The sequence below is a fragment of the Scyliorhinus torazame genome, chromosome 3 (assembly GCF_047496885.1).
Source record: "Scyliorhinus torazame isolate Kashiwa2021f chromosome 3, sScyTor2.1, whole genome shotgun sequence".
Taxonomy (NCBI): Eukaryota; Metazoa; Chordata; class Chondrichthyes; order Carcharhiniformes; family Scyliorhinidae; genus Scyliorhinus; species Scyliorhinus torazame.
Window position 1 is genome coordinate 116,321,662 of NC_092709.1, and position 18,266 is coordinate 116,339,927.

Consider the following 18,266-nt stretch of genomic DNA (forward strand, 5'->3'; position numbering starts at 1 on the left):
GGAAAAAGGCTCTCACTGTCTACCCTATCCAATCCTCTGATCATCTTGTATGCCTCAATTAAGTCACCTCTTAACCTTCTTCTCTCTAACAAAAACAGCCTCAAGTCCCTCAGCCTTTCTTCATATGATCTTCCCTCCATACCAGGCAACATTCTGGTAAATCTCCTCTGCACACTTTCCAATGCTTCCACATCCTTCCTATAATGCGGCGACCAGAATTGCACGCAATAATCCAAATGCGACCGCACCAGAGTTTTGTACAGCTGCAACATGACCTCATGGCTCTGAAACTCAATCCCTCTACCAATAAAAGCTAACACACCGTACGCCTTCTGAACAACCCTCTCAACCTGGTTGGCAACTTTCAGGGATCTATGTACATGGACACCGAGATCTCTCTGCTCATCCACACTGCCAAGAATCTTACCATTAGCCCAGTACTCTGTCTTCCTGTTATTCCTTCCAAAATGAATCACCTCACACTTTTCTGCATTAAACTCCATTTGCAACCTCTCAGCCCAGTGCTGCAGCTTATCTATGTCCCTCTGTAACTTGTAACATCCTTCCGCACTGTCCACAACTCCACCAACTTTAGTGTCATCTGCAAATTTACTCACCCATCCTTCTACGCCCTCCTCCAGGTCATTTATAAAAATGACAAACAGCAGTGGCCCCAAAACAGATCCTTGTGGTACACCACTAGTAACTGGACTCCAGTCTGAACATTTCCCATCAACCACCACCCTTTGTCTTCTTCCAGCTAGCCAATTTCTGATCCAAACTGCTAAATCACCCTGAATCCCATGCCTCCGTATTTTCTGCAGTCACCTACCGTGGGGAACCTTATCAAACGCTTTACTGAAATCCATATACATCAACTGCTTTACCCTCATCCACCTGTTTGGTCACCTTCTCAAAGAACTCAATAAGGTTTGTGAGGCACGACCTACCCTTCACAAAACCGTGTTGACTATCTCTCATCAAATTATCCCATTCCAGATGATTGTACATCCTATCTCTTATAAACCTTTCCAAGATTTTTCCCACAACAGAAGTAAGGCTCACTGGTCTATAGTAACCGGGATTGTCTCTACTCCCCTTCTTGAACAAGGGGACAACATTTGCTATCCTCCAGTCTTCTGGCACTATTCCTGTAGACAAAGATGACTTAAAGATCAAAGCCAAAGGCTCAGCAATCTCCTCCCTAGCTTCCCAGAGAATCCTAGGATAAATCCCATCCGGCCCAGGGGACTTATCTATTTTCACACTTTCCAGAATTGCTAACACCTCCTCCTTATGAACCTCAAGCCTTTCTAGTCTAGTAGCCTGAATCTCAGTATTCTCCTCGACAACATTGTCTTTTTCCTGTGTGAATACTGACGAAAAATATTCATTTAACACCTCTCCTATCTCCTCGGACTCCAAGCACAACTTCCCACTACTGTCCATGACTGGCCCTACTCTTACCCTAGTCATTCGTTCATTCCTGACATATCTATAGAAAGCTTTAGGGTTATCATAGAATCATAGAAGTTTACAGCATGGAAACAGGCCCTTCGCCCAACCAGTCCATTCCGCCCAGTTTTTACCATTAAGCTAGTCCCAGTTGCCCGCATTTGGCCCATAACCCTCTATACCCATCCTACCCATGTAACTATCTAAATGATCCTACCTGCCAAAGACTTCTCATGTCCCCTCCTGGCTCTTCTTAGCTCTCTCTTTAGGTCCTTCCTAGCTAACTTGTAACTCTCGAGCGCCCTAACTGAACCTTCATGTCTCATCTTTACATAAGCCTCCTTCTTCCTCTTGACAAGTGTTTCGACTGCTTTAGTAAACCACAGTTCCCTTGCTTGACCACTTCCTCCCTGCCTGACAGGTACATACTTATCAAGGACACACAGTAGCTGATCCTTGAACAAGCTCCACATTTCCTTTGTGCCCATCCCCTGCAGTTTTCCTCTCCATCCGATGCATCCTAAGTCTTGCCTCATCGCATCATAATTGCCTTTCCCCCAGATATAACTCTTGCCCTGCGGTATATACCTATCTCTTTCCATCACTAAAGTAAACTTAATTGAATTGTGGTCACTATCACCAAAGTGCTCACCTGCCTCCAAATCTAACACCTGTCCTGGTTCATTACCCAGTACCAAATACAATATGGCCTCGCCTCTCGTTGGCCTATCTACATACTGTGTCAGGAAACCCTCCTGCACACATTGGACAAAAACAGACCCATCTAAAGTACTCAAACTATAGCGTTTCCGGTCAATATTTGGAAAGTTCAAGTCCCCCATAACAACTACCCTGTTGCTTTTGCTCCTATCCAGAATCATCTTTGCAATCCTTTCCTCTACATCTCTGGAAATTTTCGGAGGCCTATAGAAAACCCCTAACAGGGTGACCTCTCCTTTCCTGTTTCTAATCTCAGCCCATACTAGCTCAGTAGACGAGTCCTCATCAAACGTCCTTTCTGCCACCGTAATACTGTCCTTGACTAACAATGCCACCCCTCCCCTTCTTTTACCACCTTCCCTGTGCTTACTGAAATATCTAAACCCCAGCACCTGCAACAACCATTCCTGTCCCTGCTCTATCCATGTCTCTGAAATGGCCACAAAATCGAAGTCCCAGGTACCAACCCATGCCGCAAGTTCACCCACCTTATTCCGGATGCTCCTGGTATTGAAGAAGACACTTTAAACCACCTTCCTGCCTGCCTGTACACTCCTGCAACTTTGAAACCTTACTCATGACCTCACTACTCTCAATCTCCTGTATACTGGAGCTACAATTCAGGTTCCCAAGCCCCTGCTGAACTAGTTTAAACACTCCCGAAAAGCATTAGCAAATTTCCCCCCCAGGATATTGGTACCCCTCTGGTCCAGGTGTAGACCATCCCGTTTGTCGAGGTCCCACCGACCCCAGAATGAGCCCCAATTATCCAGAAATCTGAAACCCTCCCTCCTGCACCATCCCTGTAGCCCCGTGTTCAACTCCTCTCTCTCCCTATTCCTCGTCTCGCTATCACTTGGCACGGGTAACAACCCAGAGATAATAACTCTGTTTGTCCTAGATCTAAGTTTCCACCCTAGCACCCTGAATTCCTGCCTTACATTCCTATCCCTTTTCCTACCTATGTCGTTGGTACCTATGTGGACCACGACTTGGGCTGCTCCCCCTCCTCCTTAAGGATCCCGAAAACACGATCCGAGACATCACGCACCCTGGCACCTGGGAGGCAACACACCAACCGCGAGTCTCTCTCGTTCCCACAGAATCTCCTATCTATCCCCCTAACTATGGAGTCTCCAATGACTAATGCTCTACTCCTCTCCCCCCTTCCCTTCTGAGCAACAGGGACAGACTCTGTGCCAGAGACCTGTACCCCATGACTTACCCCTGGTAAGTCATTCCCCACAACAGTATTCAAAGCAGTATAGTTGTTACTAAGGGGAACCACCACAGGGATCCCTGTACTGACTGCTTCCTCCCAGCCCCTCTCACCGTCACCCATCTATTTCTATTCTTCGGAGTAACTACATCCCTGAAGCTTCTATCTATGACCACCTCTGCCTCCCGAATGTTCCGAAGTTCCTCCAGCTCCAGCGCCAGTTCCCTAACGCGGTTTCTGAGGAGCTGGTGATGGGTGCACTTCCCACAGATGAAATCAGCAGGGACACTGACGACGTCCCTCACCTCAAACATTCTGCAGGAGGAACATTCCCATCCCTGCCATCCCCTCTAGATAAAAAAAGAAAGAGCTTACCTGTTATTCACTCCCCTTTGCAGCAAGCACTCATTCAGCAACCTCTGCGCCCCGCACGATAACACCTGAGGGAAAAGAAAAGAAAAACTACTTACCAGTCACCAACCAGTCCTTTACCTGCAGGCTGTGACGTCACGGTTCAACTTCTTTCGACTTCTACCTGCCCTCGAGCCTTCCTCTTGATCTTAACAGCGGTTGGTTTTTTTTGGTTAGAGGAGGGGGTAGGGAGGGAAACACTGAAGAAGTGTTTCGGGTTTAGGGGTCACTTGACAACAGCTCCTCCACAAACCACCTTCAAGTTAGGGTGAGCACACAGACGTATGCAAATTTCCCCCGCAACAGCCAATCGGCAGCTCCGCTCTACTGCCCTCTGCTGGATGACACAATATGAGGGAAACGATTTTTTTTAAATTCATTTACGGGATGTGGGTTTCACTGGTTAGGCCAGCATTTATTGCCCATCCCTAATTTCCTTTCAAAAGGTTGTGGTGAGTCGCCTTCTTGAACCGCTGCAGTCCTTGAGGTGTAGTTATACCCACTATGTTGTTAGGGAGGGAATTCCTGGATATTGCCCCAGTGACAGTGAAGAAAAAGCGATATATTTCTAAGTCAGGTTGGTGAGTGACTTGGAAGGGAATCTCCAGCTGGTGGCATTCCCAGATATCTGCTGTATTTGTCCTTCTAGATGGCAGTGATCGTGGGTTTGGAAGTTGCTGCCTAAGGAACCTTGGTGAGTTACTGCAGTGCATCTTGTAGATGGCACACACAGCTGCCACTGTTCATCGGTGGTGGAGGGTTTGAATATTTGTGGAAGGTGGAGCAATCAAGCGGGCTGCTTTGTCCTGGATGGTGTTGAGCTTCTTGAGTATTGTTGGTGCTGCACTCACCTGGGCAAGTGGAGAGTATTCCATTACACTCCTGACTTGTGTCTTGTAGATGGTGGACAGGCTTTGAGGGATCAGGAGGCGAGTTACTCGTCATAGGATTCCTAGCCTTTGACCTGCCCTGGTAGCCGCAGTATTAATGTGGCTAGTCCATTCAGTTTCTAATCAAGGGTAAACCCCAGGATGTTGACTGTGGGGGATTCAGTGATGGTAATGCCATTCAATGTCAAGGTGTGGTGGTTAGATCCTCTCTTGTAGGAGATGATCATTGCCTGACATTTGTGTGGCACAAATGTAACTTGCCACTTGCCATCCCAAGCCTGGATATTGTCCTGGTCTTGTTACATTTGGACATCGACTGCTTCATTACTTGAGGAGTTGCAAATGGTGCTGAACATTGTGCAGTCATCCGCAAACATCGCCACTTCTGACCTTATGATGGAAGGCAGGTCATTGACGAAGCAGCTGAAGATGGTTGGGCCTAGGTCACTACCCTGAGGAACTCCTGCAGTAATATCCTGGAGCTGAGATGATTGACCTCCAACCACCACATCTTCCTTTGTGCCAGGTATGACTCCAACCAGCGGAGAGTTTTCCTCCTGATTCCCACTGACTCCAGTTTAGATAGAGCTCCTTGATGCCGCACTCGGTCAAATGCTGCCTTGATGTCACACCTCACCTCTGGCTTTCCATGAACAAATTTTTTTTAAATTACACCTTTTATAAGGAAATCATGACCACATTATAATACCCCCACCAGTAACTTGTTCACACTGCTAAGATGAGATAGCCTTTATACTAGGTATGTAGATTGGAAGGGCAGCACGGTAGCACAGTGGTTAGCACTGCTGCCTCACAGCGCCAGGGACCAACCTTGGGTGACTATCTGTGTGGAGTTTGAACTTTCTCCCCGTGTCTGTGTGGGTTTCCTCCAGGTGCTCTGGTTTCCTCCCACAGTCCAAAGATGTGCAGGTTAGGTAGATTGGCCATGCTAAATTGTCCCTTCGTGTCCAAAAGGGTAGGTTGGGTGACGGGGATAGGGTGGAGGTGTGGGCCTCGGTATAGTGCTCTTTCAGAATGGTGGTGCAGACTCGATGGGCCAAATGGCCTCCTTCTGTACTGTAGGGATTCTATGATTCTATGAATTCTATGATTTTTTTCTGAAGTTAATGTTAGCTAAAATACACTGCTTTGAACTGTCTGCTACATTTTCTAAGTTGTTAAATGATTCCCTTTCATTATTTTCAGTATTAAGCTTGTTGGATTATAGTTTAAGATGAGGAGTGCTAGTTAATAGCTTTATTAGCTTAGAAATGTTTCTCACATGTTAGAATTAGGGAAATGATTGTTATCTTATAAATTGTGGATTTGGAAAGTACTTTGAAAACTGCTAAAAACGTAACAGAAATTTAATGACGCATTTTTTTTTAGAAAAGGTGATGTGAAAATATAGTATTAAGCATTAAGTTGCTCCAGAGCTCACAAATAAGACAAATGGGATCATAGGATCATAGAATCCCTTCAGTGCAGAAGACTGCACTGACCCTCCGAAAGAGCAGCCTACCAAGCCCCACCTGCCCGTAACCTCACCTAAACCTTTGGACACTAAGGAGCAATTTGGCATGGCCAATCCACCTAACCTGCACATCTTTGGACTGTGGGAGGAAACCGGAGCACCCGGAGGAAACCCACACAGACACTGGGAGAACGCGCAAACTCCACACAGATAGTTACCCAAGGATGGAATTGAACCTGGCGCTGTGAGGCAGCAGTGCTAACCACTGTACCATCCTTACTTAGGATTCCCTACTTAGAATATAAGATAGGAACAGGAAAATTATACCACCAAATGGGAGTTTTTCCAAAATAATTTGTCTTGTTTGAATTTAAATTGGACACAACTCACCAAAAGATATCAGACTGGCATATTCTAGTGAAAGCCAGGAAAGTCTCATTGGGAATAGTAAATTGATAGCTTCCTCTAAAGACGTATTTCTGTCCTTGCCAATGAGCAATAAGAATCTGTACGCGATAGCCCGGCTACTACCAGATATCAGACTATACGGGGGAAAGGAGCAAATATCTCCAGACACCGCAACCTTTGTATCGGATCGCCTGAAAGTTTTTTCTTCAGATGGCACATGTGGTACAATTTTGGGTTACAGGTATATGTGCAAATGTGATTTGTTATGTGTGAAGTGATTAGCGTGCAAAATGCATGATGAAGCTGTACCAAAGTATGGGTCTCACACATGCTCAATTACTTGACAACAGCACAATGTGAAATGATTAATATATCTGAAGAGAGTGTGATAACCTTGTAAACGTTGCTGAAGAGCTGATGTGGGAAAGAGGGGTTCCTTTTCGTGGGGCATTGGCACCAGTTCTGAGACAGGAAGGTGCTGTACTGATGTCATGGGACCCATGTCTTGCACAAAGGGGAAATGGGCAGGTGACAAATGTTTTAAACTAGTAAGTGGGGAGGAGGGACAGTTCTGCAAGAAATATAAGCAGGAGGACATTGGAAAAAATTAAATCATGGAGGACATTAATGGCAAGGGAATAAGTAGAGTTATAAAATAGAAGTCTAAAAATATGCTTAAACATAAAGTGAGAGACAGCCCCACTTAATGATTTTAAATGTTTGCATAGCAATAATGTGTGCAATACAACAGGTCAGCTGGAGTCAATCTTTCACTGAAAGGAAATAGGCATGGTCGAGATTACTGGGACATTGCTACAGAAAAATCTCGATGGGGAATTAAACATTGCAGCTTATAACCTATTTTGAAAAGATATGGAGAAAGCCAGGCTAGCTGCACTTATTCAGGATAACATAATGGCAGTAGAAAAATGAAACATAGCTATCAACAAGACAAAAATAGAATTCATATAGATTGATAAAATATAATAAAGGGTCAACAGCACTAATAGTTGTAGTCTACTGGTAGGGGAAGGGAGGTGGAAGACGTATTATGCAGGCAAAATAGGGGATTGAGAATAATAATCATGGTGGATCTCAACTATCTTGATAATTTGAAAGAAGAGGTGGTTGACGAGGATGGGCAGCATGGTAGCATAGTGGTTAGCACTATGGCTTCACAGCGACAGGGTCCCAGGTTCGATTCCCGGCTTGGGTCACTGTCTGTGCGGAGTCTGCACATTCTCCCCGTGTCTGCATGGGTTTCCTCCAGGTGCTCCGTTCTCCTCCCACAAGTCACTGAAAGACGTGCTGTTAGGTAATTTGGACATTCTGAATTCACCCTGTGTACCCGAACAGGCGCCGAAATGTGGCGACTAGGGGCTTTTCACGGTAACTTCATTGCAGTGTTAATGTAAATCTTCTTGTGACAATAAAGATTATTTTAAAAATTAAATAGGGAAACTACAGTCCATTAAAATGAAAGAACATAACATAAGAACATTAGAACAAAAGAACTAGGAGCAGGAATAGGCTATCTGGCCCTTCAAGCCTGCTGTTCTGCCATTCAGTGAGATCATGGCTGATCTTTTGTGGACTCAGCTCCACTTTCCGGCCCAAATAACTCTTTATTCCTTTATTCTTCAAAAAACTATCTATCTTTATCTTGAAAACAGTTAATGAAGGAGCCTCAACTGCTTCACTGGGCAGGGTATTCTATAGATTCACAACCCTTTGGGTAAAGAAGTTCCTCCTGCGCTCAGTCCTAAATCTACTTCCCCTTATTTTGAGGCTATGACCCTAGTTCTGCTCTCACCTACCAGTGGAAACAACCTGCCCGCATCTATCCTATCTATTCCCTTCTAATTTTACATGTTTCTATAAGATCCCCCTGCATCCTTCTAAATTCCAACAAATACAGTCCCAGTCTACTCAACTTCTCCTCATAATCCAACCCCCTCAGTTCTGGGATTAACCGAGTGAATCTCCTCTGCATACCCTTCAGCGCCAGTACGTCCTTTCTCAGGCCAGGAGACCAAAACTGAACACAATACTCCAGGCGTGTCCTCATTAACACCTTATACAGTTGCAGCACAACCTCGCTAGTCTGAAACACCATCCCTCCAGCAATGAAGGACAAAACACCATTCGCCTTCTTAATCACTGTTGCACCTGTAAACCAACTTTCTGCGACTAATGCACTAGCACACCCAGGTCCCTCTGCACAGTAGCATGTTTTAATATTTTATCATATAAATAATAATCCTTTTTGCTGTTATTCCTACCAAAATGGATAACCTCACATTTGTTAACATTGTATTCCATCTGCCAGACCCTAGCCCATTCACTTAACCTATCCAAATCCATCTGCAGACTTCCAGGATTCCCTGCACTTTTTGCTTTACCGCTCATCTTAGTGTCATCTGCAAACTTGGACACATTGCACTTGGTCCCCAACCCCAACTATGTAAATTGTGAACAATTGTGGGCCCAACACTGATCCCTGAGGGACACCACTAGCTACTGATTGCCAACCAGTGAAACACCCATTAATTCCCACTCTTTGCTTTCTATTAATTAACCAATCCACTATCCATGCTACTACTTTCCCCTTAATGCCATGCATCTTTATCTAATGCAGCAACCTTTTGTGCGCCACCTTGTCAAAAGCTTTCTGGAAATCCAGATATACCACATCCATTGGCTCCCCGTTATCTACCGCATTGGTAATGTCCTCAAAAAATTCCACTAAATTAGTTAGGCACGACCTGCCCTTTATGAACCCATGCTGCGTCTGTCGAATGGGGCAATTTCCATCCAGATGCCTCGCTATTTCTTCCTTGATGATAGATTCCAGCATCTTCCCTACTACCAAAGTTAAGCTAACAGCCTATAATTACCCACTTTCTGCCTACCTCCTTTTTTAAACAGTGGTGTCATGTTTGCTAATTTCCAATCCGTCGGGAACACCCCAGAGTCTAGTGAATTTTGGTAAATTATCACGAGTGTATTTGCAATTTCTCTAGCCATCTCTTTTAGTATTCTGGGATGCATTCCATTAGGGCCAGGAGACCTATCTTCCTTTAAAACATAGAACATTACAGCGCAGTACAGGCCCTTCGGCCCTCGATGTTGCGCCGACCTGTGAAACCACTCTCCCTTATTGAACTGCTGTAGTCTGCCCAGTACAGGTACAGTCACAATGCTGATACGATTCTGATTCGGCGACAGTTGTCAGAATCGGCTGTCCCTCGATTCAAGATAGAATATAACTTTTACTCAGGATCGCGAGTTTCTGCCTTAGGCCTTCATGAGAGTGGGCAGGCTGATTCTCAACCCACAGATCTTTGAATCTTTGGGGCAGGATATCCCATGAGGTAGTGGGATCTGGAGAGTAGGGTTTGCTTCCTTTTCTTTCCTTCTGCCTCATCATTAAGATGTCAAGACTCAGAGCATGATACAGCTTGATGGACCAGTTGTCACCACTTTGAACAATTGACGGCAAGCTCTTCCAAACATTAATGTTGATGCTGCTACACTTCAAGAAGAGATGCATCATAGAATCTACAGTGCAGTAGGAGGCCATTCGGCCCATCGTGTCTGGAAAGAGCACCCTACCTAAGCCCATACCTCCACCCTGTCCCCACACCTCCACCCTATTCCCGTAACCCCACCTAACCATTTTTTGACACTAAGGGCTATTTACCATAGCCAATCCACCTAACCTGCACATCTTTGGACTGTGGGAGGAAACCGGAGCACCCGGAGGAAATTCACGCAGACACGGGGAGAATGTGCAGACTCCGCACAGACAGTGACCCAAGCCAGGCATCGAACCTGGGACCCTGGAGCTGTGAAGCAACTGTCCTAACCACTGTGCTACTGTGCTGTCCAGATTCCGAGTGTCTTTGCAGCATTTTCTTCTTCTCCCCTAAAATGCTGACTACTGAGAGTTTAAAAAGCAAGACCTGGTGGGGGAGACACTTTTTGACCAATAGGACATAGTGGGGGAGTCTTACCAGAATTTGACAAAGTGTCAGGCTCAGATTGAAAACTGGCGTGTACTTTCCCAGTTGCACAGACCAATTTTCTCTCCAAATATTGAGACTCTTGGAGATAAAATGAATGGGTGGGATTTACACCATCATTCTGGCAGGGCAGGGCCTGATAGAGCCGGAAACCAGCTCCACAGAGACCGATCACCATCTTTAAGGGACGGAAAATTGGGAAATGCAAACTCTCTGCGTAGAATTGCATTTCCCAATTCTCACAGGATTTTCCACTCACAATTACTTGTGGAATTTCCTGTGCACACTCATGTGTTGCTGATAGATAGCTCAGACCTCCTTGTCGTATAGGAGAATGGTGATATGAACTATTCTGTACACTAGGATCTTTGCAGATGTGCGGAGGTCTTACTGGCAAAAATTCACTGCCGTAGTTTGCAGAAGGCTTAACTGGTACTGCTGACCCAAGGTTGGATCTCCTTGTCAATGGTGTCTTTTAAAGATTTTGATTTATTGTCAATTGTTATGGGTCCGGGTTTACAGAACCCCAAAGTGCTTCATGGAGTTCAACCGACCCACAACTTGTAATAGATTGTGGTGTGGGAAGCACACGCATACTCTCCAGGTGTGATACAGCAGAAATGGACAAGTGGTTTTTAAAACAAAACAATGTTTATTCTATGAACTCAAGTTAACCTTTTAAAAACAAACATTAAATATCTTAACACCCATTACTTCAAAGATAACCCCAAAAGACTACAACACTAAATCATCCTTCAAACTGTTCCTTTAAACATCCAAAAGACTTCAAACCTTCAAAGATAGGAGCACATTAGGTTACATTCAATATATTTATTGTCTTTGGATTGCAGAAATCAACAGACCAGCTCTGTGTTTCTTCATGCAGCTCACAGCAAAACACACAGACACTCCCAGCTGCTCTCTCAAACTGAAACTCAAAAAAGCAGAAGTGAGCTCAGCTTCCCCTACCCTCTGACATCACTTCAGTAATATGATCAGCTCCATTTCTTAAAGGTACATTGCTTAAACATCCATTTCTTAAAGGTACTCTCACATGACACCCTGTGCCGAAGTACAGTGAAAAGTATTTTTCTGCAGCAGAGGGAACGTACATAGTAGACAAAAGAATAATCAACAGTGAACATTGACAAATGGTACATCGACAAACAGTGATTGATTATAGTGCAGAACAAGGGGCCAAACCAAGCAAATACATGAGCAAGAGCAGCATGGGGCGTCATGAATCGTGGGCAGGATTCTCGCACCACGGGGCTGGGCCGGAGAATCGCCCTGACTGGCGCGAATCGCACCCCGCTGCCCTGACGCCGGGACGCGATTCTCCGGAGAGTGGAGAATCACCGCCATTGGCGCTGGCGCGGGGCTGGTCGAGGGCCTCTCTGCGGGGCCCCCCCCGGTGATTCTCCGCCCGGGATAGGTCGAGCGGCTGTACCAGAAAACCCGAGTCCCGCCAGCGCCATTCTAACCTGGTCTTACCCGGCGGGACCTTGGCGTGGAACGATCGGGGGGCGGCCTGTGGGGGGCAGGAAGGGTCCGACCCCGGAGTGGGCCTCCGCTGTGGCCTGGCCCACGATCGGGGCCCACCGATTAGTGGGCCGGCCTCTCGGGCGAGGGCCCCCTTTGTTCCGAGCCAGCCCCAGTAGCCCTACGCCATGTTGCGTTCGGGCCGGTGCGGGGAAGGGAGACACCTCGCATGCGCAGAAATCGCGCCAGTCCCACTGCACATGCACGGACCCGAGGCGCCCATCTGACGCCGGGATCGGCAGCTGGAGCGGCGTGGGTCGTTTCAGTGCTGTGCTGGGCCCCTGTAGGGGCCAGGATTGCTGCTCCTGAGGCCATGTTGGCGCCATCAGGAAACGTGACGGTGTTTACGACGGTGTCAACACTTAGCCTCAGGATCAGAGAATCCCGCCCAGTGTCCTTACAGGGAACAGATCAGTCTGAGGGAGAGTAGTTGAGGAGTCTTGTAGCTGTGGGGAAGTAGCTGTTCCTATGTCTGGATGTGCGGGTCTTCAGACTTCTGTACCTTCTGTCTGATGGAAGGGGCTGGAAGAAGGCAAAGCCTGGGTGTGAGGGGTCTCTGACAATGCTGTCTGCCTTCCTGAGGCAGCGGGAGGTGTAGACAGAATCAATGTGGAGGTGGAAAGCTTGTGAGAGAGGTTGCTGCCAAGGTCTGGGGAATGCTCAACATATTCCAGAGTCCCTCCTTCAACATATATGGGAGGTGGAATGTTTGGCTGACCAGGCATGAGTTGCTATGAGTTTTGTTTTGGCAATATTTAAGGACAGACCACAATCTTTCTGTGCAGAATTGAAGAGATTGAGACTGGTTTGCAGACCTGGTGCAGAGTGGGCAACAATACTGCAGTCAAACTGTAGATCATGAATGTCAGTGGTGGTCAATTTAGTTTTGTAGATGACTGAGGTTAAAGACAGTCAAAAGGAATGGCAATATAATTGTAAGTCAGGATGGTGTGTGACCTGGAGAGGAACATGCAGGGATAGTATTCCCATGCATCTGTTGGCCTTGTCCTTCCAGGTGGTAGAGGATGTGTGTTTGGAAACCGTTGTCGAATGAGGCTTGGCAAGTTGTTGCAGTGAATCTTGTATATGACACACGTTTCTGTCACCGGACGTTGGTGGCGTAGGGAGTGAATGTTTATGATGGTGTACAGGGCGTTGATAGGGTGGAGGCACTGCTTTCTCCTGGATGGTGATGAGCTTCTGAAGTGTTGTTGAAGTTGTTGTTGATGTTGTCCTCTTCCAGGCAATTGGAAAGTATTCCATCACACTCCTAACTTGTTCCTTGCAGATGGTGGCCAGGCTTTGGGGAGTCAGGACGTGGGTTACTCACAGTACTTATATGTCTAGTCCCGTTCAATTTCTGGACAACGGTAACCCACCCCAGGATGTTGATATTGGGGGATTCAGTGATGATAAAGCCATTGAATATCAAGGGGAGATGGTTAGAATCTCTCTTGTCATTGCCTGGCACTTGTGTGGTGGGAATGGTATTTGCCACTTTTCAGCTGAAACCTGAATGTTTTCCACATCTTGCTGCATAAGGGTACAGGTTGCTTCAGTGTCTGAAGAATTACGAATGGTGCTGAAGGTTGTGCAATCATCTATACATCTGACCTTATGATGGAGGGAAGGTCATTGATGAAGTAGCTGAAGGTTGGGCTGATGGTTGGGCTGAGGACACTACCCTGAGGAACGCCTGCAGTGATGTCCCGGGACTAAGATGATTGATCTCCAACAATCACAGGATGTTCCTTTGTCTCACGTATAAATGGACCAGTGGAGAATTTTCCCACAGATTCCCTTGACTCCAGTTTTGCTCGAGATCCTTGATGCCATATTCGGTCAAATGTTGCCCTAATATCAAGAGCAGTCACTCTCACCTCACCTCTAGAATTAAGCTTTTTTGTCCATGTTTGAACCAAGGCTGTATTGAAGTCAGGAGCTGAGTGGCTTACCAAGGGGTAATTGAAGGCACGCATGTCACCTTCTGCTCACCGGGCTGTCTGAGAGTGCCCTACATCAACAGGAAGGATTTCCACTCCCTGAACATCCAACTTGTGTATGACCACCACATGAAGATCATGCACGTGTATGCACGCTTCCCAGGGAGTGTGCATGACAGATACATCATGGGGCATTCGGACATCCCCAGCCTCTTCGAGGACCACCCCAGGATGGCCGGTTGGCTCTTGGGGGATAAGGGCTACCTGCTAAGGACCTGGTTAATGACGCCGATACAGAGGCCGGTGACCAATGCGGAGACGCGATACAACAAGGCTCATGCAGCTCCCTGGGCTGTCATTGAGCAGTGCATCAGACTCCTCAAGAACCCATTCAGCTCATTTAAATATGTCTACGCTATATTCTCCTGGGGCCAAGGAACTAACGACCTCCCCAACGAGTCTCGACCAGGCACCATTTAGTACTGGTCCACATAAATATGGACCAATCATAACAACACTTGGGGGGATCTCCCAGACCATTGGAGTCCCCTGGGTGGTCAGGCTCTGGACAAGGTGGCATCCTGGCACTCCTGCTGGCACCTGGGAACCTTGGCACTGCCAGCCTGGCACCTTGGCACTGACATCTGAGCACCCTGGTAGTGCCACCCTGACACTGCCAATGTGCCAGTGTGTCTGGCTGGCAGCGCCAAGGTGGCTGGGTACCAGGTTGTCCGGGCCAGTGGTCAGGCCCATGGTGCCTTGCCCTTAAGAGGCGGGGTGAGGAGGGGCTCAAGATTCCCAGAAGAGGTAAATTGGGTGCTGTGGGGAAGTCTGGAGGCCACAGTGGAGATGCTAAGGGGGTTCAAGAGATCCAACCCAATCTGCGAATACTCTGCCTGGACTGGCGCGCCTAGCTCAAGTGCCGAGAAACACTCGCTTAACCCGCGAAAAGCAGGCTCTGATTTGTTTCCTGCTAAATCGCACCCATAGTCATTTTTTGGATGATTTGTGCCCGTAATAGCTGTTCCCAATATAGAGTGAGCTTTGAACCATTGAACACACAGTCCAAATGAACTTCAAATTTATTACAGTTTATTTGAAAATTGTAAGAAGTAGTTGCAAAAGATGTGCATAACTTCTGGTAATAATTCAGAGTAACAAACTGATAATCCTTTCATCCTATCTGATTTAGCCATTGTACATTTAGTAAATTAATGCATATACACAAATTATGATTAAATCGTACTGAAATATATGCAACAAATACAGACAAAGTTATAAGGAGCTAGAGAAGAAAGCAAAGACATTGTTGAGAGTAATATTGGATTGGTTTGCAAGACTGCAAGGTTATAATGGGCATAATTTTACAGTCTCCCACTAGCTCGAGGTGGGGGACGGGGGTGCATAACATTCCCTGGGTGGACTATCCACTGACTTGCATTCAATTTTACATTTTAGTAGGCGGGGCCTATAGCCCTCACCCCAGTTCAGGCCCTGAAGCGGCCAATTATTCATACTTTTCCACCTGGCCTCAATTATGAGGGAGGAGTTCAGGAGTGGGGAAAGCCTAGCAGGTTACTCTGCTTGGGCCTCAGGCAGGATAAGGGTTGGGGAACTGGACAGCTGAAGCCATGGCAAATTGTGGGGTGAAGGGACAGGGTACAGAAGAGGCAACATTTGGAGGGACAGAGGATTCAAGGGGAATTATAGGATAAAGAGGTTACAGAGATAAAGACATGTAAGGCCAGGTATGTATTTAAACACATGAATGAGAAATTCAATGTTGGGGACCAGGAACTAATGTAGTTCCGGAAGGAGAAGAATGGTGGATGATTGGGACTGTTGTGGGGCAGTTTGTAGGCAATAGAGATTTGGAAATGTTGAGGTTTACAGAATGCATAGTAAGATAAGAGGCCAATAGGACAATATTGGAATAGATAGTCTGGAAGTGACAACAATATGGATGTGAATTTTAGCAGAAAAGAGGCTGAGACAGGAATGGAGGCAGACAATGTTATTGAGGTGGAAGTAAATAATGTTTTTGAATGAGAGGCTATGGTGTCAGGGTTCAGCTTGGGATCGAAGAGCATCGGAGGTTGAAAACAATCTGATTCAAACTCAGACGGTGGTCAGGATGGGGAACATAGTTGGTGGCAAATGTGAAAAGGGTGGGGCAGGGGATGATGACTCATCCAAGATGTGCAGTTTGACAGTACCGAGGTAATTTCCCATCTGTCCTAGTGGCAGCATGGTCGCATAGTTGTTAGCACAGTTGCTTCACAGCTCCAGGGTCCCAGGTTCTATTCCCGGCTTGGGTCACTGTCTTTGCGGAGTCTGCACGTTCTCCCCGTGTCTGCGTGGGTTTCCTCCGGGTGCTCCGGTTTTCTCCCACAGTCCAAAGATGTGCAGGTTAGGTGCATTGGCCATTCAAAATTGCCCTTTGTGTCCAAAAAGGTTGGGGGGGTTACGGGGATAGGGTGGAATTGTGGGGATTAAGTAGGGTGCTCTTTCCAAGGGCCGATGCAGACTCGATGGGCTGAATGGCCTCCTTCTGCACTGTAAATTCTACAAATTTGAGGGTCTGAAAGCAGTGGTGGAAAGGCAGAGGTAGATGTCACTAGCATGTACACGGAGGTTAACCTAATGTCTTTGACTGATATGCCAAAGTACAGCATGAGGAAGAAGAGGGGCAGTCAAGGGTGCAGGATTGCTCCTTGGCTGAAGGTAATGCCACAGGATCATGCAGAGAAATTATTGCTGGAGATACTCTTGTGACGATTGGGTAGGTAAGAATGAAACGAGAAAGGGCAGATTCACTACGCTACACAGGAGAGATATTTAAGGAGGATGGTGTGTTTGATCATGCTAAAGTCTAATTCATCTGTATAGACCAATTCCACAGATGCAAACAATGGTTTGATTTTCAACTTTAAGAACAGGTCTGGCAGCATCTGTAGGGAGATAAACTGCTACTTCTCTCCCTACAGATGCTGCCAGACCTGCTGAGATTTTACAGCATTTACTCTTTTTTTTTTTTTATCTCTTTCGTTTCAGATTCCAGCACCCGCAGTAATTTGCTTTTCTCCAGTTTTTTTCTACAAATGGGCTATGTAGATGTCAGTCCCAACTATTTGGTTGCATTAAATTTTGATAAGCAATTAAATAACCTATTGACTTCATTTTCTCAGCATGCTCCCAGGTGGTTAGACTGCAGTAGTTTTTTAATGCATTGTGTATTTTATTTGTGTTCACCGTAATTGTAACATTTCTTTTCAATTGCAGGAAGATTCGTACTTAATTGGAAAACATGAAGCGGTGATTAATATTGAATCTACTGTACAGATGTAAGGTGAAATGTGAAGCCAACACTCTCCAGAAGTTTATTTAATCAAGACATTCTATACTGCAACATCTTGCACTGAGAGAACACTGTCTGGAGACAGAATGGATGGGATAGCTTTCATTTATGCCGGAAATCGTTCCGATCCCTTTAACTTTTCTGAGAGAAATTATACCCTGGGCCATTATGACCAGTGCTACTCTCCGACTGCCATGATATTTGCGTTAGCGTTGGTTTATAGTGCCATCATTATCCTCGGAGTATTTGGCAATCTGCTACTGATCACCATTGTCATGAAACAGAAAGAAATGCATAACGTTACAAACATTCTGATTGTCAACCTATCCGTCTCTGATCTGCTCATCAGTGTCATGTGCCTGCCCTTCACGTTTGTCTATACTTTTATGGACCATTGGATCTTCGGTGAGGCCATGTGCAAGCTAAATTCCATGATCCAGTGTATCTCCATCACGGTCTCCATATTCTCCTTAGTGCTGATTGCGGTTGAGCGGCACCAGTTGATAATCAACCCCCGAGGCTGGAGGCCAACTAACAAGCATGCTTATCTAAGCATTGCCATCATGTGGGCGCTGGCATTGCTTACGTCTCTGCCTTTCCCCCTTTTTCACATTCTGACCGATGAGCAGTTCCAGTACGACCCGAAATACTCAAAGGAATTTGCTGGAAAGTACTTTTGCATTGACCAGTGGCCATCTGAAAACCAAAGGCTGGTTTACACTACATGTCTCCTGGTAATGCAGTACTTCGCCCCACTCTGCTTTATATTCATCTGCTACTTCAAAGTAAGTGGGAAAAATATTTAGGTTTTATGTTAATCT

The 18,266-nt window shown here is 46.2% G+C and overlaps 1 protein-coding gene across 4 annotated transcripts in view; it reads left to right on the plus strand.

The window, feature by feature from the left end:
* The window catches only part of LOC140408656 (neuropeptide Y receptor type 1-like), a 49,976-nt gene that overhangs the window by 3,651 nt on the left and 28,059 nt on the right, over positions 1-18,266 (plus strand). For all 4 annotated transcript variants that reach the window (XM_072496151.1, XM_072496150.1, XM_072496152.1 and 1 more), the window contains exon 2: positions 17,370-18,230. In XM_072496151.1, the coding sequence (XP_072352252.1) occupies positions 17,532-18,230 (699 nt within the window). In that variant the 5' untranslated portion in view covers positions 17,370-17,531. The remainder of the gene's footprint in view (positions 1-17,369; positions 18,231-18,266) is intronic.